Source organism: Rhipicephalus microplus, chromosome X (assembly GCF_043290135.1).
Source record: "Rhipicephalus microplus isolate Deutch F79 chromosome X, USDA_Rmic, whole genome shotgun sequence".
Classification (NCBI taxonomy): domain Eukaryota; kingdom Metazoa; phylum Arthropoda; class Arachnida; order Ixodida; family Ixodidae; genus Rhipicephalus; species Rhipicephalus microplus.
The window spans coordinates 70,857,288-70,882,174 of record NC_134710.1 but is presented as its reverse complement, the minus strand read 5'-3'; the positions used below and the strand labels follow the sequence as shown (position 1 = coordinate 70,882,174).

The following is a 24,887-nucleotide window of genomic DNA, read 5'->3' as shown; positions in this document are numbered from 1 at the left end:
TGTTGGTCAATGCCGAGATGTTCAACATTGACCACGGATAATTCGGAACAATGTAACAGCAGAGTGCTGTCAACACAGTAAACAGCGGAGTGCAGAGCACTATGCTAGTAAGGATTGAGATGAGCAAGAACTTCTGCACAATGAGTCTAGTCATGTCTACAAAGAGCACAAAGAAGTCCATTTTTGACTCTATATACGAACAATAGGGCATTTTTTGCCCTTTTATTGAAACTCTCTTGCTACCACTGGGCTTCATGCTGGTACCAGGGGTCATCTGACTGTCAATTAAAGAGAGAGGAGCAAAAATATTCCTCTAACAACATCGTACAAGTTAAAGCACCCCAGTTAGACACTGCAGAAATTAAAGCCATCATTTCTACAACCCAACTGCATGCAACAGCTCGATCTGTAAGCCATAACACTGTATACAGTTTTCTTCCGGCCTATTTAGATTCGATAAATGTGAGCATTTGTCCCAGGTAACATAGCAGCTCCAGATTAACCGGCAGAATTCAGTAAGCCTATGCAAACATGCAAACGTCGTTTATCACTGCTAAAAAAGGAAAGACAATCATTTAGTACTTACCTTAAACCCACGTAAGTCGTAAGCCAGTGTGCGCAAGTTGAGGTCATGAATCACCATCAAGTAACCCCCTGTTGTACAAATCACCATCTTCTTGCTGTCTGGGGTTAGGCGCATCCTCATGAGCCCATTTGTGTAAAAGACTCTCTGGAACTCTACCCCATTCTCTGAGAACCTGAGCGAAAATGAGAAGAGTCTCAATAAACAAACACATTTAGCAGCACATCCGGGCAGCATATTTAAATCCCAAAGCCAAGACAAAAATAATATAGCTGAGATCGTACGAGTAAGTGCTAAGGTCTACAATATCTGAAAATCAAGTTTATAGAAGGGTACTAAATCAAAGAAGTTTATACTAATAAAACATTTTTTATAAAGTCTTTCTTAAAAATAAAGGTGAAAGTTCTCGAATTTCTTGCCAAATAGCCAGTGCTACCACATTAGCATGGTATCAAGCATCACAAGGCATTTATGCCACAATTTGGTCTCAGTAAAAGCTCACCAAACCTGCCAAAGTCAATCTTCATCTCTGTTAAAAGACAACACAGTCACTATTTATTAATAGCTAAATACGCAGGCTTCGATGCACACCATCAAAATCTACGACATGGTAGTGAGCGGGTGCAAGAACTTCATGGCAACCTTGCCAGCTGTATCACAGATTTCCAGTTGATCAAGTCTCTTCTTATAGTAAGAGCATCATTTCACTCAAATCACTTCTACCTTTAGCCTATTTTAAAAGCAATCGCTCGAAATTATGGACATTGCTATGGATTCACACAATAACACAAGACTGCCAACACCCCTCAAGGAAGAGGTGTGACAGTGCAATGCATGACTGGAGCTTCTACCAGGCAGCTACACACATACATTCAACATCATTAAAAGGGTACTGACACGAAGTATTCAGTTTTTTTTTTTTTTTTCATCAAATGAAAGGCCTAGAAAGTGTACTGGTAAGTATGACTTCACCCTAGAAAATTAATACAGCTAAATCTCTTTATAAGAAGAATTGCTGCTTGGAGCACACCTGTCTTTTATATGAGACATCTCTTATAAGCAGGGTACCTTGTAAGCATTTTCCTATCAACCCGTATTTTACTGTAAGCGTGCTCGTGTCTCTACCCATTTGTGTTTTATATCAGTGTCTCTTATAAAAAGGTTCGACTTTAACAGCATGCTACTTTTGATTCATACTTAACCTCGACGTCACAACAAGGTATTGTGAAGAACCGGTTTATTCAGCCAGGCTCGAGCTAAATCACACTGGTGATGATATTTACAGATGATGAAGATGTACAGGTAATGATGATATCTAAAGAGAATGAAGAGTCATTCGCTTGTCGCGCTCACACCAATTCCCCCGCGCAGTGAAAGCAGCTGCCTGGTCGCCTGAGAGTATTATGAAATGTGTCGCGCATAAGGCTTCAAACGAGATACGTGCACTATCTCTGTCCCTCGGCAACGATGATCAGTTAGTGTTAAAAGGAGAAATGCGGTAATTGACAGGAGATGTCTGTTTGACCGCCGTGTATGGCCCAATGAAGCGACTGATGAATTTGTTGCATAAGCCGGGGACACGCAGTGGAGTCCATAGAAGAACTTTGTCACCAGCAAAAAAACTCACAACACGGCGAGACGAGTCGTAGCGAGATTTTCGAGTGTCTTGAGAGAGGCCGGTGTTATCGCGGCCTAGGTGACAGCAGTGTTCGAGACGAGATAAAAATTCTTCAGAGAAAGGAGCCATCGAGGGTGCAGGGGCCGAAAGAAAAGAGACATCCAGAGAGAAACTCTGAAAGCGACCATGGACGAGAAAAAAATGGAGAATAGCCGGTAGTGCGTTGAGCAGCCGTATTATAAGCAAATGTCACAAAGGGTAAAATTGCATCACAGTTCGTGTGGTTAGGGTGAAGGCACATGGCGATCATGTCCGATAGGGTCCAATGAAAGCGTTCAGTCAATCTGTTGGTCTGCAGGTGGCAGCTAGAAGTGGTCTTGTGAACAGTGTTCGAGGCACGCAAAACTTACTCGACAATAGACGAGAGAAAGACTTTGCCATGATCGCTCAGGAGAATGTGCGGAGCTCCATGGCGCAAAAAGATGTGGCGAAGAAAGAAATCGGCGACCTCAGTGGCAGTCCCAGATGGTATAGAAGCCGTTTCTACGTAGCGGGTAAAATGGTCGATGGCCATGACAATCCAGTGATTCCCATTGGATGATATAGGAAGAGGGCCATACAAGTCAATTCCAACGACATTAAAAGGCGAGGCGGGACAAGGAAGAGGTCGCATTAAGCCAGCCGGAGCAGTTGTCGGTTGTTTTCGCAGTTGGCAATGGACACAGGAGGCAACGTACTTAGGGACGGCTGAAGAGAGGCCAGGCCAAAAAGAAACGACTTCGTATTTTGTCGTAAGTCTTGTGATAGCCTAGATGAGTGGCGGTTGGATCATTATGAAAGGCTTCCATAACTTCACATTGCAGAGAATGTGGGATGACGGGTACCCACTTGTTGCCATCGATGTGGTAAATGTAGCGGTATAAAGCAACACCGACAAGCTTAAATTGTTTCAGTTGTCAATGAAGTCTAGCGTTTGGAGGAGTAGTAGAGCCGGTCAAGCGGTCAAAAATGGTGTGGCAGTATGGGTCCACACGTTGTTGTGAAACAAGGACGGATAGGATAGCGCTGCAATTGGAGAGGTGCTGTCGTTTTGGAGTATGAATGGTGAATGGCCTTTGCTGGGCAAAGGACAGCACAATAGAGCATCAACATCTTGATTCTTCTTCCTAGATCTGCAGGTGACATCAAAATCATACTCCTGCAAGCGAAGCGCCCAGCGACCGAGGCGACCCGATAAGTTTTTCAGCGATGAAAAACTCATCGGGGCATGAAGATATGGTCGGAATCTTTGCACTGCCCAATCAACAGCAAGGCACTCCTGCTCGGTGATAGTGTAGTTCTTTTCTGCGGCAGCAAGAACACGACTTGCGTAAGCAATAACGCGTTCGCCTGAGTTTTTGTCACGCTGCAAGAGTACCGCAGCTAGACCTACTTGCGTCTGTGTGAAGGATGGTGGGTGCGGTTGAATCGAAGTGGCACAGTACCAGATCCGACGTGAGGGCTTGCTTCAATGCCGTGAAAGCGCTTTCGCAGTCTTCGGACCAAACGAAGGCGCCATTCTTTGCAAGGAGTTGTCGGAGCGGAGACGCAAGTTCCGCGAAGCCACGTATGAAGCGCCGGAAATAAGAAGATAACCCAAGAAAGCTGCGCAGGTCCTTTTGACGTAATGGACGAGAAAAATCGGGGACAGCGGCAAGCTTCTCGGGGTCCGGCTGAATTCCTTCTTTGCTGATGAAGTGGCCGAGAACCTTGATTGTCTTGCAAGCAAAGGTATAAACTGTAGACCGGCTTTTGCGAGGCACGTGAGGACTTCGTCAAGACATTGTAGATGCTGCGAGAACGTGGATGAAAACACTACTATGTCATCGACATAGCACAGACACTTTTTCCATTTCAAATAACGCAATACACCATCTATCATGCGTTCGAAGGTGGAGGGCGCATTATAGAGTCTAAAGGCATTGCATTAAACTCATACAACTCATCAGGCGTTGAAACGGCGGTCTTCTCTTTATCAGACTCCGACATTGGTATCTGCCAGTAGCCTGACCTAAGGTCGAGGCTAGAAAAATACTCTGCGCCCTCTAATGAATCCAGTGCATCGTCAATCCGAGGGAGGGGATAAACATCCTTGCACGTTATTTTGTTTAGCACACGGTAATCGACGCAGAAACGCGCTGTCCCATCTTTCTTTTGAACGAGAACAACTGGGGATGACCAGGGACTCGAGGAAGGACGTATGATGTTGCGTCGTAGCATGTCTGAGACGTTTTCCTCGATCTTGCGTTCTGCCTGAGACACGCGATATGGACGCCGATGTACAATACGAGAGCAGTCAGTCTGGATGTTGTGAGTAGCGGTGGTAGTCATGCTGAGGGCGGGCGAGTTCACGTCAAATAGAGAACGGTGTCTATTTAACAGGGCGAGCAAATCTTCAGTTTGATCAGGTGTTAAGTCAGTGTTTATGGTTGCCAACACAGGTGTGGAAGAGGCATTGAATGGCAGTGATTGTGACTTAGGACATTGTTGTGGTTGTTGTTCGGAAGAGTAACAATCGCAACAGGCTCACTGTCGGCTGCGCAAGATACTGTTGAGCCACAGGGGAGCAGTACACACTCGGGCGTTTGATTTAAGGTGGTTAGGTAGGTAGACCCATCGAAGAAGCGAATAAGCCCTGGTGTGATGACAATGCCCCTACGTAGGGTATGGCCGTAAGGGAGAATTAGTACGTCACCATCCACAATGTCAGTGCAATAACACTTATAATTTCTTCGATGTATGGCCGAAGTACATAAGGTGAAGATGGTGACAAGGCGGATACGTCCATCGTGTTCAAGCGGAGAAGAGTCAGTGGCATTTAGATGCAGGAGGCGCTGATGACAAGATATGAAAGCGGACGCAGAAGACAAGAAATCCCATCCCAGAATGAGAGCGTGGGTGCACTCACGAAATACCGCGAAAACAATGTGATGACGAATGCCTTCTATGCAGACACGAACGGTACACTGTGCAAGTGGACAAATGAGAGCGTTGGTCGATGCCCGGAGAGGTGGGCCGCCATAAGGCATAGTGACTTTTCGAAGGCAGGAACAAAAATCAGCATGAATCATCGAAACAGCAGTGCCAGTGTTTACAAGAGCCTCAACGCCTACGCCTTCTACAAACACTACCATCAAATTCGATGGCCGCTCTGGAGGAATTGTTAGCTGTCTGGTGGATGCAGTTTCCTCTCCTAAAACTGCATCGGGGAGTTTTCTGCGTGAACTTTCGTAGAATTGGAGGCGGGCCGCAGAGGCGACACTGAACGGCGACCTGGCGAAGGCGACCTGTGGTGAGACGTACGGGAATTCCCAGGCATGTCAGTATGGTAGGTAAGAGACGGTGAACGGTAATAAGACGAGTTGGAGGGTGGTCGTAGGTAGTTCATGGTCAGACGTAAACTTCAATGTTTTTCAGGAATGTAGCCGCGTTGCTCGTCTCGTTGGCACCTTCGACGAAACGGCGATATGTCCACGATAGCCGCAGTAGTAACAGATTGGCCAAGGTGGGCGCTGAGGTGCGTAGTAAGGTGACAACGAAGCCACGGGCGTATGGTCTGCTGGTGTAGGCACAGAAACGGTGGGTGCGGCAGAGAGCGTGGCAACTTTGGCATACGTAGGCGTCTGGCGCACGCAGGGACCGTTGGAACACGTCGGACGCAATGCGGACGCAATCTTTTGTTTAATCAGGTCTTTCAAGCTATCTTTTGCAGAAGGGAGAGTAACTTCCGCAGCGCAGGGAGAGCAGCACCCGTGAAACTCTTCACGAATAATGTCGCGAATAAGTGCACACAAGTCGAGGGGTGCAGGCAAACGAATGTCGGTGGCATCGTAACAAAGGCGAAGAGACTGAAGCTCGTCAAGTCGCTGACAGGTGGTTATCACGTCCTGGGTGGTGGCAGGATTTTGCGTGGCGAGGGCGTTAAAGGCAACGATGTTAACGCCTTTAATGATGTGGCGTACTTGATCCTTCTGAGACATGATGGAGTTAACACGCTTGCACAGTGCAAGGACATCCTCAATATACGAGGTGTAAGATTCACCCGGCAGCTGCTTGCATTCAGCGAGCTTCTTATTTGCTGCCTCAGAGCGAACTGTGGGGGCACCGAAAATTAGACGAAGTTGCTGCTCGAAAGTGTCCCAGTCGGGAAGATCCAGGTGGTGGTTCCAGAACCAAGTTTTGGCAACATCGGACAAGTAAAATGGGACACTGCGCAACTTCTGTGGATTGTCCCACCCGTTCATCTCACTGATGAGGTCGTAGTTCTTGATCCAGCCTTCTACATCATCGGCTCGGAGACCGGAAAACACAGGTGGATCACGCAGGCGAATGTTGTTGGGTGAAACGGGTGTCGGTGGCTGCAGTAGGACGGTGACGTTGGATGGGCCAGGGTTTTCTTGGGCCGCCATGGCAGCGGGTTGTATGCGACGACCCGAGCGGAGCTCCAGCGAGAACGGGCGAGTTGGGGGAATGAAAAGCACCATCCACAACTTGTGAGGAACCAATTTATTCAGCCAGGCTCGAGCTAAATCAGACTGGTGGTGATATTTACAGACGATGAGGATGTACAGGTGATGATGATATCTAAAGAGAATGAGTCATTCGCTTGTCGCGCTCACAGTATATTTGAGGCAACATAAAAATTTGGATGTGCATTTCCAGCGCTGGATGCTGCCCTGGTGGGCTGATTTAAATGTTGATGGTTGTTGGCTCATTTGTACAAGCTGCTTCCCATTACCAAGTGTGCTGAGAGTGCTTGCATTTCCATGCAGCAAGGAAAGCCACATCATCCCACAATTAGGTACACACCAATTATACATCGTGCAGTGCCACAGCAGCCTTGAGAAGATTATAATCACTGAAATAAGCCTGTGAAACTGTGCATTCAAGGGAAATACATAGGCAAAACATGCCCATAGCTGTACGCAGATTCAAATCCTAATTTATTTCGGGTGCCTTCTTTTGATCATTGTAATAAGGCACATTAAGTAGCCCTTACGTATACAGCATTAAAGCTTATTCAACTTCTCACACATCATCATACTTTTAAAAAAGGGGGCACACTTGTACACTTGTTTCACTTTGTCATGTCGCAGAGCTGAAAGTTACGCAACTTGCAAGAAAACTCATAATATATTTCAAATCAGCATACTAAGTTATATAAACAGCTCAAGTTTCACTGCTCTAGGGTGAATATTTAAAAAAAAGTGTCTTCGAGTAGCATCTCCCCTTGAATGAAACTAACCCCTGAACAAATGCAGATTCGCAGGCTGATTTGGAGTTGAAGCTCATTGTCATTCAATTTATGCGTAGTCTCAATATAGCTTCAAGTGGTGCGCATTTTTCACAGTGCAGGTGCAAACCCATGCACGTGTGACGACGACGCCATGAGAGAGACTAGCAACACTGGATAAAAATAGAAGTGAAACCAAAGCTGCAGGAAAGTGGCTGAAAAGGCCACCTGTATCTGTAATACATGAGGCAGACCTTCGGAAATAATTTTAGGCAAAATAAATCTTCCCCTACCCCTACCAACAGCTCCCGAGTGAAAAACTAGGCATAAATTTCAGGCAATTATCACCACTCAAGGCTTGTCAGATTGTGAAGCTGGCATCATAACTTGACATTTGACTTTCAAGGGTTCTTATGATTGCAGAACTTCAATGTTCCTGACGCATAATCGCGACTGGCACGCAAGTTTGTCAGCTAAGCACATTTTCCCAACAACACACACACATTTGGCCTCTTCGTTCATGCAAGAGTTTGTAAAAAAAAAGTCACTATGTTGCCATAAAATGGCAAATCCAAACTGATTCTGAAAGTTCAGTGGCCGGACTAAATAAAGCTGTGCTAGGTACAAGAAACAATTTCAACACGCCAAAATCAACAATTCAAAGACTTGATCACTGGTGCTCAATTTCACCAGGCATGGTAATGCAAGAGTTGGGCAAGATAACTAACAATATAGTGAGCAAGCGTTGGAGATATGCATGCATTTATGTGGGAGCAGCTATCACGCTTTTACATTTTGCAATGGACAGTGCAAAACACAAAGACACTATCTATACACACCAAGTTTGCACACGTAATGACAGCCATGGATGCTGCCCTAGTGGGCTTTAAAACTTCGCATTGGCTTATCCGTACATGTGGCTGCGCACTACGACGCATGCTGCCCGGTTTTCTAGCGTCCTTGTTTCTTGCAGTGTCCATTCTAAAATGCATAACCAATTATAACTTGTCCAAACATCAAATATTCCACAGTCAGGGGTGAGACAGCTGAGACTGAATTGGGAGCAGTTTTTGGAGCAGCAAAATTTCAATTTTAGAGCAGATGCACCTCGCTTCGGAGCAGTTAGCGGCATTTGATATGTCATCATGGGAGCTTGACAAAGCAAATTTTTAGCAACGCGTCAGCACAGGTGCATATTTTAATTTATTTATAACACACAGTACACTGAAACAAACTTTGAAGAAAGTTTTCGAACAGATTATTGCCAGTCATGAACTGCACTACCTTTTTACATACCACGCAACATATCCAGACCTTTTAACAAGCGTGAAATGACATTTTAAAACATTCTAAAAACTAGGCTCACCGGAAAAAATTGAAAAGATAAACGCATCACACACCTGAAAAATTTGCGAAAATACGATTGCACAAGAATCGTAGTTACGTAACAGTGGGTCTTCGTTTAAGAAAAGTGACATGCTATTGTCAAGTGTACTGCAAGCTTTTAACCGACAAGAAAAGCGGACGCACCGCCGTTCAAGGCCACCTTGTGAGGGACCACTTCAAGAGTGCGGAGCGGAAACCGAGAAATCTCACCTCACCGACTATCTCGTAAAGCGCATGCTTATAGCACTAAGTGATACGCAGATGGCACTAGGTGACAACATCTCTCGACAGGCGCAACCACGCAGTATTAGTACTCCCACGTTAGCCTATTCTATTTTAATGCACAAGCAATTATATGGACACTCTCGGCTGTATTTTGCAGTCAGCGAAGGAGTGGGCGTCACCATCACTCACCGTATATGTATACGTATCTATATATATGAAAATGCAAGAAAGAAAAAAAGTCTAGAAAGAAACTCCGGCACACGAATTCGAACTTGGGTCTTCTGAATCATAAGTGCGAGACTTTAATCACTTGGCCACCAAGGAGAGCACGTATTTCAACTTTCAAACGGCAAACTATCTAATCTACCACTTACCGCTGCCGACGAGCATCTCAAGGGAGAACTATCATGTTGTCAGCATTATCAGCAAGATGCCGCAATGAGCGCGCATAGCAACATCGTCACGACGCGGCGGCGCGCACTCTCATCTCCCATGCGCACTTTGCCTCGCGAAGAGTAGGGAATCGACGTTCACGCCTTTATCTCACGGCAGGAAGGATCATATGTGTTGGCTGGCCTTCGGTTTTTACCGGAACGATCCTGTTCTAGTTACCGGGCGCATAATGCAATCGTTGCACATTATCTGTTTGCAAAAAGAGAGCGCTTTTCATATACAATGAAGTAACAATCGAGACGCTTATTCACATTCATCTGTACCTGAGAGTACTTTTCATGCGTGATTTGTGCGTGAGAAACACAGGGCACGTTTCGATTTGCTGGACATTCTGCGCGTGACCTTCGAATTTGTTGCTATCGCGTTTATTGCTTCGCCTTTGCAGCAAAGCTATGACTTTTTCTTCAATATCAATAGCCATTGACTTGTGATTGCCACCCACACCGCCCCGCGCGGTCCATGCAAATGAACCGCAGAGCGGACATAGGCCAGATTAGTTGATAAAAAAAGAAAGAAGTATGCCAGTCACACTGCAGAATGGCCGCTGACCGAAACACCAGTCAAACGTAAAGCTAAGCCTAAAGGTCGTGTAGCCCAGAGCTGTGGCACACAGCGATGCCTGTTAAAGGGCCAGTAAACAACCCCAGGGACCAAAAATTGTTGTAAAGAGTAATAAGTACACTTTTACTTCGTGAACATGCTGCCGCAAGAATTTTGCGAATACGTGCTATATTAAGGAAGTTACAGGGGCTAGAACATTGCGTTCAGCTGGTTTAAAATTTTCGTGCGGTCTCGCCACCCTTCTCCTTTAGAGGAAGGGGAAGGCGTAGCCCGTTGTCGTAACTCTGGCCACTTCGGCGATGTGACAAGGAGTCAGCGATTGACGTCACAGGCGAACTCGATCAGTCGCAGTTCTGCTTTCTGCGAAGCCTGGTTGTTTTCCGTTTACCTGGTGCCGATGCTTCTCTGCAGCCCAGTCGCTTGATTTTCAGCCGACAACGATTTGCAGCAAAACGTTGTTTCAAAACTCGAACATGAAGTTGACCCAATTTTTCTAGAATGTCGCACCATCTGGGAGCAGCAACATGAAACACAAATAATGTGCTTAATAGTGGGTGTGGTGCGACAATCTGCTCACTCCCAAAAACTGCGTAGGTGAAGTGTCCCGATTTTGATGCCTAAAGCCTATGGGGAGTTTCACAACTCGTATGATTGAATAGCTCTGTCGTAGCTGTGGGCGGGAACAGGAACTGTCGTTGACTTCAATACTGTTTATTGAGACCTGGTTTAGACCAATCGACGAGCTGCGTGCTGCATCACGTCGCCGATCGCTGAGTTGTCGTCACTGTGCACGCAAGGAGATTGGTCAGGCATAGGAAAAGAGCATAGAAATTGTTTTTCGAAATGGAAGCTGTGCGTGACGCACAGCTCTGTAATATTCAGGAAACGTGACCGCTGCGGTCTACTTTAGGAATTACCAAGCCTGTTTGGGGGGTGTAAAAAAATAAGTCAGGGTTTGTTGACTGGCCTCTTAAAGCGCTCATCGCGAGTTTCGATTATAAAACGGAGCAGTATTGGAAACTACCACCCATGAAAACTGTGCCACATGATCGCCGACACATCATGAGCCATGAAGAAAGCACCAAGGCGTCCGTTTAAACTGGTTTGAACACCACAGGTTCTGTGCACCACGACTTCGCAAAACGTGCAAGTTTCATACCGTGCACTATAGACGAGTATTTAGTGCTGCTATCAAGTGGGTCTCTCGCCACCTACGAACACGAATGTGCAGAACCCGCACGCGTAGGCGACTGCAATGACTTGAACGTGTTACGCACAACAAAGAACCTGAGAGTAAAAATCCCGCTACGCATGCCACTCCGTTAAGAGTGCCTAACACAGCGGTTTTCGCGAAGTGACTGGTGCCAGAACACAAGGTCTAACTAGCAGAAGCAGCATGCTCGATGCACGACAGCACATTTTTGCGGGGTCACGCATATTTACAACAGTCCACAGGCGATTATGGCGGCACCGTGGGAGCCTTCGTAACCAGAAGGGTGTCAAGTAAAGAACACGCTAGGGCACGTCTTTTTTTCTTGGTATTACCGACGCTGCTCGGAAAATCATGTAGTCAACTCGGCCGTTTTTTGCCACTGAAGCTGAGGTTGGCGTCAAAATTCTTGCTTGTTTCGGAGCAGTTCAGCAGTTTTTGCCATTTTTATGCTTTAGCAGCAGCTTGGAACAAGAAAGCAGAAATGTATAAAAAATATGCAATATGCGCAGCTGTCTCACCCCTGCATTGTGCTTTTAGTGGTCGGTGACGTTACCTCTTGTACTGCATGAGAGTGTGACAGATGTACCCAAAGTGCTCTTAGCTATTTCAATTCAATTATTGCAATTACTTATTTATTTCTGTTAATTACATTATTTTAGACCTTGCTCGTTCATTTCAACTTAGTTTTGAGAATGGCAAGCTTTGTTATGGCCTGTATTGAGTGCTTTACTGCGAACATAATCACGTCACATGAGATGCATAAATACATGAGAAGCTTCAGCACTCAAAAACTCGTCCATTTTGTATAACAGAGCAGAAAATAATGTGATAACTGGCCTTAGTTTGCATACAAATGCAAACTTTAAAAAAATGGAATCAGTAAAACGAAAGTGCTGCTGGCCGAACACAGAGAGAGAGAGCGAGTGAATGTGTGCGCGCACATTTATGCTGCTTTGAAATGATATTGGAAGGAAATGAACAGCAATTGTTTTTTTACCCCATTCTATCTTTGGAAAACGTAGGAACAGGAAAATTGCCAACTTCAAACTTGGGGAGAACTTAAAGGGCCACTCACCAGGACCCATACCAAATTTTAGTTAGACAGTGGAAGTTGTTGGGTGTCCGATGAGGAACATTTTGCCACAAAAATTTTTATAATCGGTTAATCATAAGCGGACAGGTTTTTTGAAGCAGCGCGAAACGAGGATGAGAGAAGGCAAGCTCGAAACCCTTGCCGCTCCTCTGCGTAGCCTTCGCAAGCCAAATCTCTTTCCCACCCTTTCTAGCATCCGACCAAGAGGTCACGTGCGCATGACGTGCCCAAACAAATCCAGCCCCCGAGCACGCGAGCAGAGTTTTTTTGTTGATCAGCGTTACTTTGTGGTCTTTTGCGTGTTTCTGCGGGATGGTTTGGAAACGCTGGCTTAGACGCGGGGGAATAGATGAGCACAATGAGTGCGCACGCGTAGGAGCGATCCACAGCAGTCGTCTGCTCTATGCTCCGACTGCGGGGACATGAATGCATGCGAAACGCCCACACATTAGCCCCGCATCTCGTTGCAATTTACGGGAGAAAAATAAAAAAACGACACTCGCATTCTCTTATTGCGTCTCTTTATTTATCTAGAGTTTTATTGATCTTTTCAAGCAACAAATTACATAAACTACGCATGCCGTGTTAAATAATTTTCGCAATGTCACGTGCCACTGTTTGCAACGTTAGAGCAGAGTCGTCTACGTAGAGGACCAACATCACTGCATTGCCGTGTACGTAGGGCCATTCATACGCACACGTCATGCCCTCATTCTCTTGGCGCGTGCCGGCAGAAGAGAGAGGAAGCAGCGTTCATCTTGAAATTTGACCCATTTCCGTGGCGCGTAGCGTAGCGTTGCAAATTTTGCTGATGTGATCATGAACGCCTTGTCTACATATTGCGCTTGTCAGCTCAAAATTGTCAAACCTGGTGAGTGGCCCTTTAAAGGCAAAACAGTAGCAGATGCAACTGCACCTTTTTTTTTCCTTCCCCTGTGCATTAGCAACAACTTGACGAGGACTAGCCGATTCCTAATTATAGCAGATGATTAAACCGCACAACAAGAACAAGGACAATAAAGGAATGGCATGTTTGTCTTGTGGTCTTTGTTCCCTTGTTGTCCTTGTCCCTGCCATGGCGTTTGATCCCCTTCCCTCGTGCAGTTCACCCCAAAAAAATCTAGTTTACCAATTTACAAAATAAATCGCTTAAAACACCTTTTCAAGTGGTTTTCTAGGTTAATTGGTGCCGAACTCGTGTTGACTTGAATTTGTCCAAAAGAACTTGTTTCTGGGCGAGCTGGTGCTTACTTGCTGCAGCGTGAATCTCCATTCTGGTTGTTTCAATTATGAACACCTCACTCTAATATCAACACATGCTTTTAAACAGCGTGACCACATTCACATTTATTTTGCACTTATTTTCACCTCATAGTTGCACAAGGTCTCATCATCAATATTCTGAATGACCTTGAGGCCACTTTTTTTTTTTTCAAGGTTTTACTTTCTGGACTTCCAAGGCATTACAGTTCTCTCTAGACAAAATTGCTACACACCATCTCCATTAACCCCGCAAGTCCACAACCTGCAATGAAATATAACACAAGTGCCAGCGCAGCGTGTGTTTGGCATGTAAGCTAACTCTCATAGGCCAATGAGTAGGAGCATGCGTGCTGCCGTTCAGCGAAACACAAGGAGAGATCATGCGCATGAGCAGCTTTGAAAGCACACGCATAGCACAAGCACAATGAGGGATTATGCATTGCCACAGTGCAGCCGTCACATACCGCGAGCAAATATACACACAGCCGCAAAGTAAGTAAACTGCCAACAGAGCACCATGCACAACAACATATAGAGATTTCTGAAAAATGGGCACTTTTCTGAAGGCACAACAACCACATCTGGCCCAGGTTTTTGTGTTTATGAGCTCCTTGCCACATGCTCATGATGTTCCTGCAGCATATCCGCTTTGTGCTTCATCGGTGACAAACAAGCCACCATTTTGGATGTTTTTGTTCATGCACAAGCGGCCGATTAGAATTTTTGGGAACCTGATGTTACTACAACTAGCCATACTGGTATGTGAAAACACGAGAATTGACACTGTAGCCAGACCTGACAATATAGTGTCAATGTTAGTAGGTGCACCCTGTGAAAGTCAATACAAGTGTGTATTCACACTTGTGCAGAGCCGTCTCACTATACAGGAGATTTGTAAAGCAGAGCAAACTCACCTTCCACCATCCGTGTCAGTACCCCTTTAAATAAATAAAACAGTTCAATACTCAGCAATGCTACACAAACAAATAAGCACTGGAACAGACTCACTTATTTATGTCCCATGTGTGTATGCTTCCGTCAAAGCCAGATGTCACAAGCAGTTTCTCTGCCGACGCGTACTCGATGTTCTTGACCCAATTGGAGTGACCAATAAAAGAACGTATCTGCCTCCTCATGTTTCGCACATCCCACAATGCCACTGTGGTATCGTCAGAGCAGGTGGCAAACGTTCGGGAGTCAAGGAACCTGTTGATAGGAGATTTTGTTATGCTTTCGTTCACTGTAGTTGTTTTCTTCCTCTGCGAGACTAGCATGTTTGTTATCATGTATACAATACTTACCTAGCATTGTTCACGCAGTCGGCGTGTGCATTTTTCACTTCCCTAGTAAGCCTCCGGCTGAGCGGATCAAACATCAGGATGCTTTTGCCTTCTGTGGCTGCAACCAATATTGAGCTGGAGAAAGAGCGATTATACACAAAGATAAGCAATGGTTTCAAAAGGTTAAGCAAAAGCAACGTGTCCAACACATTAGCAGCAAAGCAAGTTATCTGAAACAAAGAGCGCCTCACTACGTATGAGGCAGATATTTGTAAATACTGCATATTTCTTCCCCTGCCTGTTCTTTCTGAGCACACTTCTTCAAACCACCCAGGTACTCTTCAATTGTCGATGTTTGGTTGCCAGCCCTGAGCCAGATGGTTACAATACCAATCCTAACACAAGAACAAGCTCGCAAACATGAAGATCAACAAGGATAATGGTGAATGTGACTCGTATATGTAACAATGGCAATATACCCTTAAAGGGGACATTAAAGGCACATAATTTAAGTTAACGTGCACCAGACTCAGACAATGACTAGGTAATAGTAACACATTACCACAAACGATCACTTTTATTTTATAACCTATAACTACATCATAAATGTTTCATGTGAGAAACTAGGCCCTGCAATGCCATTATATTTACCATAGTGATGGCAAGATCAATCTATTACAGATGATGATGATGAGTAGTTTTTTAGTGGCGCAAGGGCCAATTGATGGCCAAACAGCGCCATTTCAATTGACTACAAATATGAACAATGATATGGTGCGTGGCTGTAAAGGGGCCTTAAAACTCCTTGCTCTAACGCGGGTTAAAACATGAAAGTAATAAAATCATGACAGTGGCGTGACATATGTGTAGTGATAGCGGATGGCAAAATGTCATGATAACAAAACCATGATGAAGGTGTAGTCACCGCAGCCACGACCACTCTATAGAGGTCGTGCTACGAATGACCTCGAAATATCGGGTGAAAGCTTTGCACATCTTTTAAAAACGTGAAAAGTGTTTGCAGTTTAAAAAGCGGATCCCTACCAATCCCAGGGTGTAGAGGGAGCTGCTGTCGGTAGGGCAGTAAAAAGTGCTTTATTCTTAGAGCATCTAGCTCATTGCACTGGACGAGAATGTGGAGAACCGTAAGGGGCTCTCCACATCTCTCACAATATAGTGGATCACCAGTAGACAGAAGAAATGAATGTGTAGAATGTGTATGTCCTGTTCTAAGCCTTGTTAGTATTACTTCTGTGTGTCGTGATTTTGATAGTGGCAGCCAATAACCTAGTTACGGCTTAATAGCATGGAGTTCATTATCTGTGTGTTTATCCCACATGCTCTGCCAATACCCCCTGAGCTTTCGTTTTATAAAAGGTTTTAAGTCAAGTGCAGGGACTGGTGTTGATGCATTGGCAGTAGTGACATTGGCGCAAGCAGCCAGATTGTCGGCCAAAACGTTCCCTCGTATTTCACGGTGCCCTGGAACCCAGCAGACAACGACATGCTGTTTTGATGTGTAGAGTGTGCACAGAAGTGAGTAAAGTGACACCAGCACGGGGTTCTTGTGTTTTTTTAGGAGTTTTCCGGGCTTTGACCACGCTTAGAGAATCTGTGCATATTACCGCCTTTTGTAATTTTATCTGTTTAATGTGTTTTACGACCGCCAGTATTGCGTAAGCTTCTCCTGTGAAAATGCTTGCATTAGGATGAAGAACGCCGGCCTCGGAAAAGGATTGGCCTATTGCTGCATATGACACAGAAGTGTTTGACTTTGACGCATCAATAAAGAACTCGGGGCATGTGTATTTATGTTGTAGTTCTAGGAAGTATGTATGTATGTGTGCAAGTGGTGCGTGCTTTGTGACATCAACAAAAGAGACATCACAGTCTATAAGCTGCCACTGCCACGGTGGCAGATATGTTGCAGGAGCCATCAAACTGTGTTCAAGAGGCACACCTGTTTCTTCGGCCAGGCTCCTTACACGCAGCGCATAGGGCTGCCTAAACGAAGGACGGTTCTCGAACAAGCCAGAACAAGACAAATCATTAATTGTGAAATGGGAAGGGTGTTTCTTGTCTGCCTTTACCTTCAAAAAGTACAAAAAGGACAGGGAACATCTTTGTAGGTGGAGCGACCATTCATTCGAATCCACATACAGGCTCTCCACAGGGCTGGTGCGGAAAGCACCCGTAGAGAGGCGAATGCCTAGATGGTGGACAGGGTCGAGAATTTTCAAGGCTGATGGTGTTGCCGACTGATAGATTATAGCACCGTAATCTAGGCGTGTGCGTACGAGGCTTTTATACAAGTTAATTAAACATTTCCTGTCACTACCCCATGTAGTGCGTGACAACACTTTCAAAATGTTCATTGTTTTTAAGCACCTGTCCCTTAAATACTTGATGTGTGGGATGAAGGTTAGCTTAGTGTCTAATATGAGACCAAGAAACTAGTGCTCGGCCTTCACTGACAGAAGTTGACCATGCAGGTCAATGTCGGGGTCAGGATGGAGGCCCCTCTTTCGGCTGAACAAGACACAAGTGCTCTTTTGCGCGTTGAGTATAAAAACCATTCTCGTTTGCCCATTGAGATACCTTGTTCAACCCTAGTTGAACTTGACGTTGGCACATTGAGATGTTGCACGATTTGTAACCAATCTGCACATCATCGACATATATGCAGTAAAAAATATTTCGTGAGGAGACAGGTGCAAGGAATTCATTTTAACTATGAAAAGTGTGCAGCTCAATACACCTCCTTGTGGCACTCCTGTTTCTTGGACAAATACTCGAGATGAGACAGTGCCAACTTGGACACGGAATGTACGGTTGGACAGGTAGCTTTCGATAACTGTCAGCATTCTACCCCGCACACCTAAATGTGACAGGTCTCGCAATATGCCAAAGCGCCATGCAGTGTCATATGCCTTTTCCATATCGAGAAACACAGAAAGAAAAAATTGCTTATGAACAAAAGCGTCGCGAATTTGTGCCTCGATACGGACAAGGTGGTCAGTGGTGGACCGAGCCTCTCGAAACCCACACTGGTATGGGTCAAGTAGGCCACTAATTTCAAGGAAGTGCATCAGGCGCCTGTTAATCATTTTTTCAAAGACTTTGCAAATACAGCTGGTTAATGCTATTGACCTGTAGCTGGAAACTGAGGCCGGATCCTTGCCTTGTTTTAGAATTGGGATAATGATAGATTCCTTCCAGGCTGAGGGTAGCTCGCCAGAAGACCATATCGCATTATAAAGAGAGAGGAGAGCTTTCTGGGTTTCAGTGGGCAGGTGTTTTAACATTTCATATGCCACACGGTCCGGGCCTGGGGCAGATTTATTGCAGCAGGCAAGTGAGGCCTGCAGTTCAGCCAAACAGAAAGGTTCGTTGTATGCCTCATGTGTTCTGGGCTTGCGCTCTAATCTCTGTTTTTCTATTGCGGTTTTGTATCGTCGGAACGCTTCACTATAGTGTGTTGAGCTGGAGACCTGTTCAAAGTGCGCTCCGAGAGTGTTTGCCTGGTCTTCCAAACTCTCCCCTTGTGTGTCCACTAGAGGAAGCGAATGTGCTCCTCGTCCTGCCACCTTACCAACCATGCTCCAGACTCTCGACTATTACAGTCAATCTATTACAATCATCTATGATCAATCATCTATCATCATCTATCATCTACTATCAATCTATTACAGTTGCTCAAACACACACAATTATATCTCTAACAATGATGTTGCAGCTCATAATTAAAAAGGAAAGAGGCTGATTGTCAGTAGGTGTATTTATTGAGAGAAGCAATAACGTTCCTTCCCCACTTTTTTTAAACATATGTTGACACCATTCTTTTGTTGTGACTCATCTTGTGTTCTGATCGCACTTGTTACTTGACCCTTCTACCAGTCTTCTGAACTTTATGCCATATGAAATATACTTTTTGTGACATTTTAATCACTGCTTTTAGAGTAACGAAAAATTGTTGTTACTCATTTTCCCCTCGCATGCACTGCAACAATTACCTTGTTTAAGCTTGTAACAGTAATGGTAACATGGTTACTTACTACACAATGCAATGGCCTTTCAATAAGAATGGTTGAGTACTAAAGTCAGAATTATACTAAGGAGATGCTGCATGATGGGCTAGGGCTCGAATGTCCTGCTGGAGTTCAGTCATCACCTCAATGCACCCAATTTTAAACAGTAGTAAAAAATAATAACATTTTAAATGTTCCCCAAAAATAACCTATCACTGAAATCTGAACTACTGTTTGCCTCTTGCTCCCTCTAAGTAAACGAAGCAAGAGCAGGAAATCTATTGATATTGCTAATTGTACAACCATCCCACAAGGAGTCCTGCTTCCATGCGCTGAGGATTTTTCTTAAATAAGTGAAAGTAAAAGGAGACCCAAATGAGAGCACCAAATGCAATATTAAAGCATGCATGTAATGATTTAAGTAACTGCAGTAATGAAATTCTTTTGACTTGGAACGTTCCAAGAAAGTCTGCATCACTTTCAATTCACCTTTTAATAACACAAGGGCATTTTTTCAATCATGTTTAGCCTGCTTTCATGGTTGTCATAGTTTATACCTTAATTGATGAAGGCTGTCTAGAACAGCACTTTGGAAGATTGCACTTCATCGAATCAAAGGGGTCTCATATTTAAAGAGGCTTTAGCAAGAACTCACAGACATTATTTATTATTAATTTTCGAGCATTATGGGGCCTGTATTTTCACTGAAATTATATGTGCCAGTTGAATGCGAGCAAAACACAGCACTGTGTTGAGCATAATTACATGAAGGTGAGGTGTTGCATTACAGCACCTTACATGAACAGAACAAGAGGGATAGATAAAGGCATCTGTTTTGTTAAATAACTATGCGAAACCAACAGTAGGTCTACATGACAGCATGTTTCACACTCAATGCCAAGGCTTCAAGTGATGCTGGCTGAAAACACAGCACCAGCCACTGAACTGGTAGTGTGTTTAATGTGAAGGTTTGGTCCTCACCAGCAGCAAGTTGTTTTTGGTCAACTTTTATTTCCCTTTAATTTATATATTAGTTTCAATTTAGAACTAGAAATTCCACTCCCTATACTTTCCTTTGTTTTATTACCTGTTATCCTCATTTAGTTGTGTTGTACTTTACTGGTCGCCCAATAAAGGGGCCCTGCGACACTATTTGAGCATGTATTTTTTCATTGGTTCTTCAGGTGCTCTGGAACGTGCCGATATCATAGCACAAAAGGCAACGTCGAAATCGACGCTGTTATAATTTTAATTCACGGGACAAACTACTTTGGTTTTAGACTGCGGCGACACACATCGGCTATTTTTGTTATGGGAAGTGACGTAATGTCATGTGACGACAAACACCGTTCACTTTTGATTGGATGGACGCGAGAAATGGTGTGCAATATGCATATGGTGGTAGCTAGGCCATAGGAGTGAATGCTAAAAATACCAAAAACCTTTTTTATACTTTCTCAGAAAGAAATCATTCCTGTTTCAAAATGATGTCTTTGGAGAACAACGAACACAACACAGCCTGCGAACGAGGCTATGGTACACCAGCAAGCAACTAAACATGAAAAGGCATGCCGCGTTTTTAGCGAGCCAACAATGCGACGGGCGGTGGGTGCCAGTGTTGACGTAGAACAAGTTTTGCATGCAAGCTGAGAAGTAAACCTGCCTAAAGTGTATGTGCGTATTTTACACAGTGACCATGGAAGCGTCTTCTAAGGTTCTACTCGACGCACGTGGTTCATAGTAAGCATACTAACGACGCCATCAAAAAGAGCGGTAGTGAGGTATTGTGTGAAGACCACCATGAGGTGACATTTCCGGAATGTCTTTACGAAACATGCACCGAGACTGGAAGCGGTCTTTGACGTCGGCAGGCGAGTGAAATGCAAAAGAGAATGCTTCTCCTCGTCTGCTCAAGTTATGAACTTTGAGGACTCATACCTTCACTGTCCGTGCACCAATTTACATCATTCTTGTTGCATTTGTCTCAATAATCATCGCTACGCGTGTTCCGCTGCTAAATAAAGACTGTTCAAAAAGTGTCGCAGGGCAACAGCCTAGCTCAAAGCAACCTGCCTCAAAGTAACGGTATTAAATAACATAGACAACGTGCATGCTAGCAAACTTGCATAGAAAACACACATTCCGGTCTGCTTTGTCACTTCGATGTCAATTGAACCCACAACTTTGCAAGAACGAAAAATGAAGTCAATACCCATCAGGTGAAAATTCCAAGTTGAAGATCCCTCCGTGGCCACCATGGAGCATTTCTGGTCCTTCCATTGACACTAGAGAACGGTAAAGAATCTGGTACAAGTGATCTTTAGCGCCAATGTACGAGTGTAGGCCTAGATGCTGATGGTCAACTTTCCGTCCCAAGAAGTCCATCTTTTTTGGGGCCATAACAGATCACTTTTACACCCTGGAAAAGTAACACCAATTTGTCAGAAAAGCAAAACCAAATTCTAGGCCACAAAGAAATGTTACTATGCATAAACTACCTTTTTTTTTTTTTCAGAATTTACATGTCAGCAGCAGGGTTAGATCCTCCAATAGTAATGGCATACCTATTCACCACCTGTTTATAACAGAATGCAGTACAGCAAGCATTTCAACATTCTAGTAGCGGGGATAAGTTCTTGCATCAATGCTATAAAAAAATCAAATGTTCTACTACATCAGTTTTGGATAACTTTGTGCAATATAAGAATGCATAATAAAAACACACTTCATGTTCTGTCGCATGTTCAGCAACACGAGTATTTAACCTAACAACTTCTCAAAATTCTTTTACCACCACTCTTTCCATGCTCGATTGATTTGATTGATTTGTGGAGTTTAATGTCCCAAAACCACCATATGATTAAGAGAGACGCCGTAGTGGAGGGCTCCGGAAATTTTGACCACCTGGGGTTCTTTAACGTGCACCCAAATCTGAGCACACGGGCCTACAACATTTCCGCCTCCATCGGAAATACAGCCGCCGCAGCCGGGATTCGAACCCGCGTCCTGCGGGTCAGCAGCCGAGTACCTTAGCCACTAGACCACCGCGGCGGGGACTCTTTCCATGCTCACACATTATCACAGTGTTTGAACTTCGTGTTACACTTCACATAACAGAATACCCAGACAGCGGCACTTCTTTGGTTCTGCTTGAGGTTACACTGTAAAATCATGTCCCTTGCAGCACTGGCATTCAAAAATGCTCTTGAGACTACTTTAGCTGCTTGCCTGCAATGCAATTATAACATTATACTCATGCTACTCGAGTGTCATCAAGGGTGCAAAACAAACAAAAAACTACAAGTAGCTGACACTCGGCCCATAAGTTGGTCCACAGTGTGCACCTTTCGTCATACCAATATCTTCAATAATTGCGGCCTATCATTGTGATGCTTCGGTGCTGTTATAGTAATCAAACCATAAAATGTGATCTCTGTGAGACGTGAGCACAGAGAAGACAGTGGTAAACTTCATGGGCACTCAACTGTGGCACTAGCAGAGCCTAATGTTGCATAGCCTTAATAAGCGGCACCAACTAAAGAAGAAACCCTTACGGCACCGAAAAATGTGATTACATAATAACAAACAGTTAGTTATAACAGTTGTGCTGACACCAGTAAAACTGCGGTCAGTAGCGCCAAACACGATGAACTCGCAAAGCGTACGGGGCTACATACCGCTGTTTTCAAGCATATTCTAGCGCTCTCACAATACCGTCAGCTTGCGTTCCAGCCCACAAGCTAATGGTACGTGACACAGCACTCCACTAAATGCGACAACCAAAAAAACAAAGCTTCAGATGATGATGATATGTGGGGTTTAACGTCCCAAAACCACCATATGATTATGAGAGACGCCGTAGTGAAGGGCTCCGGAAATTTCGACCACCTGGGGTCCTTTAACGTGCACCCAAATCTGAGCACACGGGCCTACAACATTTCCGCCTCCATCGGAAATGCAGCCGCGCAGCCGGGATCCGAACCCGCGACCTGCGGGTCAGCAGCCGAGTACCTTAGCCACAAGACCACCGCGGCGGGGCAATCAAAGCTTCAGAGACGCGACAAAAAACTCACGAGAAATTGCAAAAAAAGGGGCCCTTTTTGCAGAAGTCACGCGAAGCAGCTTTCCGTTGATGACGCCGCCAACAATCGTCAGCTAACCACGTCGAGTGATCGATACGCGCCAAAAGCAGCGGAAGCAGAGGCTATGGAATTACAGCCTCGCCGCAGCTCAGGTATACCGAGCAGAGTCCGACAGCCGAGAGGCACGACAATAGTACCTGCAACAAACCACATACACCTGACACAGTAATGTAGGCTTCACTTTCCAGTAACGTCAGATGCCAACTTAATCACGAGGCCTGACCTCAAATGAAACTGAACGGCACAGAGACACGTTTGTGAAGCTTGCACGCTATAAAAGCCGAGTGGTCACTGAAACTGAACGAGAATCAAATGATCGCAACGACAAAATCGGGACCCATCACAAGGCGCACAGTACACAAAATACGCAGAAGATCGATCGACAACGGTTACCTCTGTCACAACTCAGCTGTCACACTAGCAGATAGCCGTTGGTAATATAATCCCGTGTACTTATTCGAAACAACTGGGCCAATAGAATGCCTCCACGAAACATTGGTCAGCGTGTCGCAAAATCACACTGCACGAGCTACGTGCACGTTCCTGCCCAAGCCAATATACGCTTAACACGAACACTCACACACGCGCGCGCGCACTCGCCCTTCCGCCATGCACTGGTCGATGGATGGGGCGGTTGTGGAGCCTCCTGGCGTCGGATGCAGGTACAAGTGAGCGCCCTGGCTGTTCAATGTACGAACAGTTCGGGAAAACCGCCAGAGCGAAATAATCAGGTGCGGACACGTGTGTGTAAAGCTTCAACCTAGGGATTGCTCAAGGACGTGGGGACATTACGGTGACATGCATCGCCGCCATGCGAAGCGCGACACCACATTTATTGCACCAAAAAGAACAAATTGTAAAAAAAAGGCAGCGGTAAATGAATTCAATGAGCAATGGCTTTGTTTTGGCAGCATCTCATAACATGCTCCTTCGCAAGAGGCAACGGATTGTGCATGACGCGAACGCCGCCTGAAACGTGCTTCCGCGCATCTGTGGAAATATGTAGGAGGTGCACAATCCTAATAAATTACAGCGTAAATTAGTATGAAATAGTAAGTATTCCAAATGTCGCGCCCTCACATCCGCTGTGCCGTGGCGCAGTAGTTCCTTTCGCCGCTTTTGCTCCCGCGGCATCAAAAACAAAACCTATCGATAAAATTGTGGTGCACAGCTGCCCTGCGTGTTGTCTTTCGTCTCGTTATTTCTCTGTTTGCACCCAAACGTAGATAAAATCCAAACTAAATGTTTGTTTTCCATTTCTGAGGAACAAGCTTGGTCACAGTAAAGCTACGGTCCCCAAGACCCGCAGTGAAGCCGCTGACGACATGTCCTCCCTTGAGAACCGACAACACATAGCGGATGGCCAGAGCATCCAGGACTAGCACACAATAAAGTGAAAGAGATATGTATATTCGTTCGACAAACACCTATACAATGAAAACAAAACTATGCACAGTAAATTTACCGTGTGCTAGCAGAGAATGTAATCTTGACAAACTGACGTCGATGACGATCTACCTGCATGAGCCGTTTCGTGGTTTCGATGTGTAAATGCAACGACCTGAGAGTACGCGTAATATCCTATATTTGCAAACCTTTTTACTGCATATATTTTTTTTAAAGAGACTAGCAAATTGACAGTAACACACGCAGAGTTAAAGCAGCTCGGAGTACACTTCTGCTCAGGAAAACATGCATGTTCACATCACCTGTGAATAAAGCCTACATTTCCTCATTTAATCGTAGGTACCGCTCACAAAAGCAACCAGC

The 24,887-nt window shown here is 44.9% G+C and overlaps 1 protein-coding gene across 5 annotated transcripts in view; it reads right to left on the bottom strand.

Moving 5' to 3' along the window:
- The window catches only part of LOC119175935 (DDB1- and CUL4-associated factor 10), a 62,312-nt gene extending 37,711 nt beyond the window's left edge, over positions 1–24,601 (bottom strand). Inside the window, exons 1-7 of one of the 5 annotated variants that reach the window (XM_075877120.1) lie at positions 23,511–23,745; positions 21,474–21,550; positions 21,188–21,394; positions 14,969–15,082; positions 14,676–14,873; positions 14,582–14,605; positions 587–758 (exon numbers count right to left, since the gene is read on the bottom strand). In XM_075877120.1, the coding sequence (XP_075733235.1) occupies positions 587–758; positions 14,582–14,605; positions 14,676–14,873; positions 14,969–15,082; positions 21,188–21,375 (696 nt within the window). In that variant the 5' untranslated portion in view covers positions 21,376–21,394; positions 21,474–21,550; positions 23,511–23,745. Of the gene's footprint in view, positions 1–586; positions 759–14,581; positions 14,606–14,675; positions 14,874–14,968; positions 15,083–21,187; positions 21,395–21,473; positions 21,551–23,048; positions 23,276–23,510; positions 23,746–24,582 lie in introns of those variants that run through there. The other 4 variants (XM_037426984.2, XM_037426983.2, XM_075877121.1 and 1 more) reach the window with 4 other exon arrangements.
- Positions 24,602–24,887: the final 286 nt, after the last annotated feature.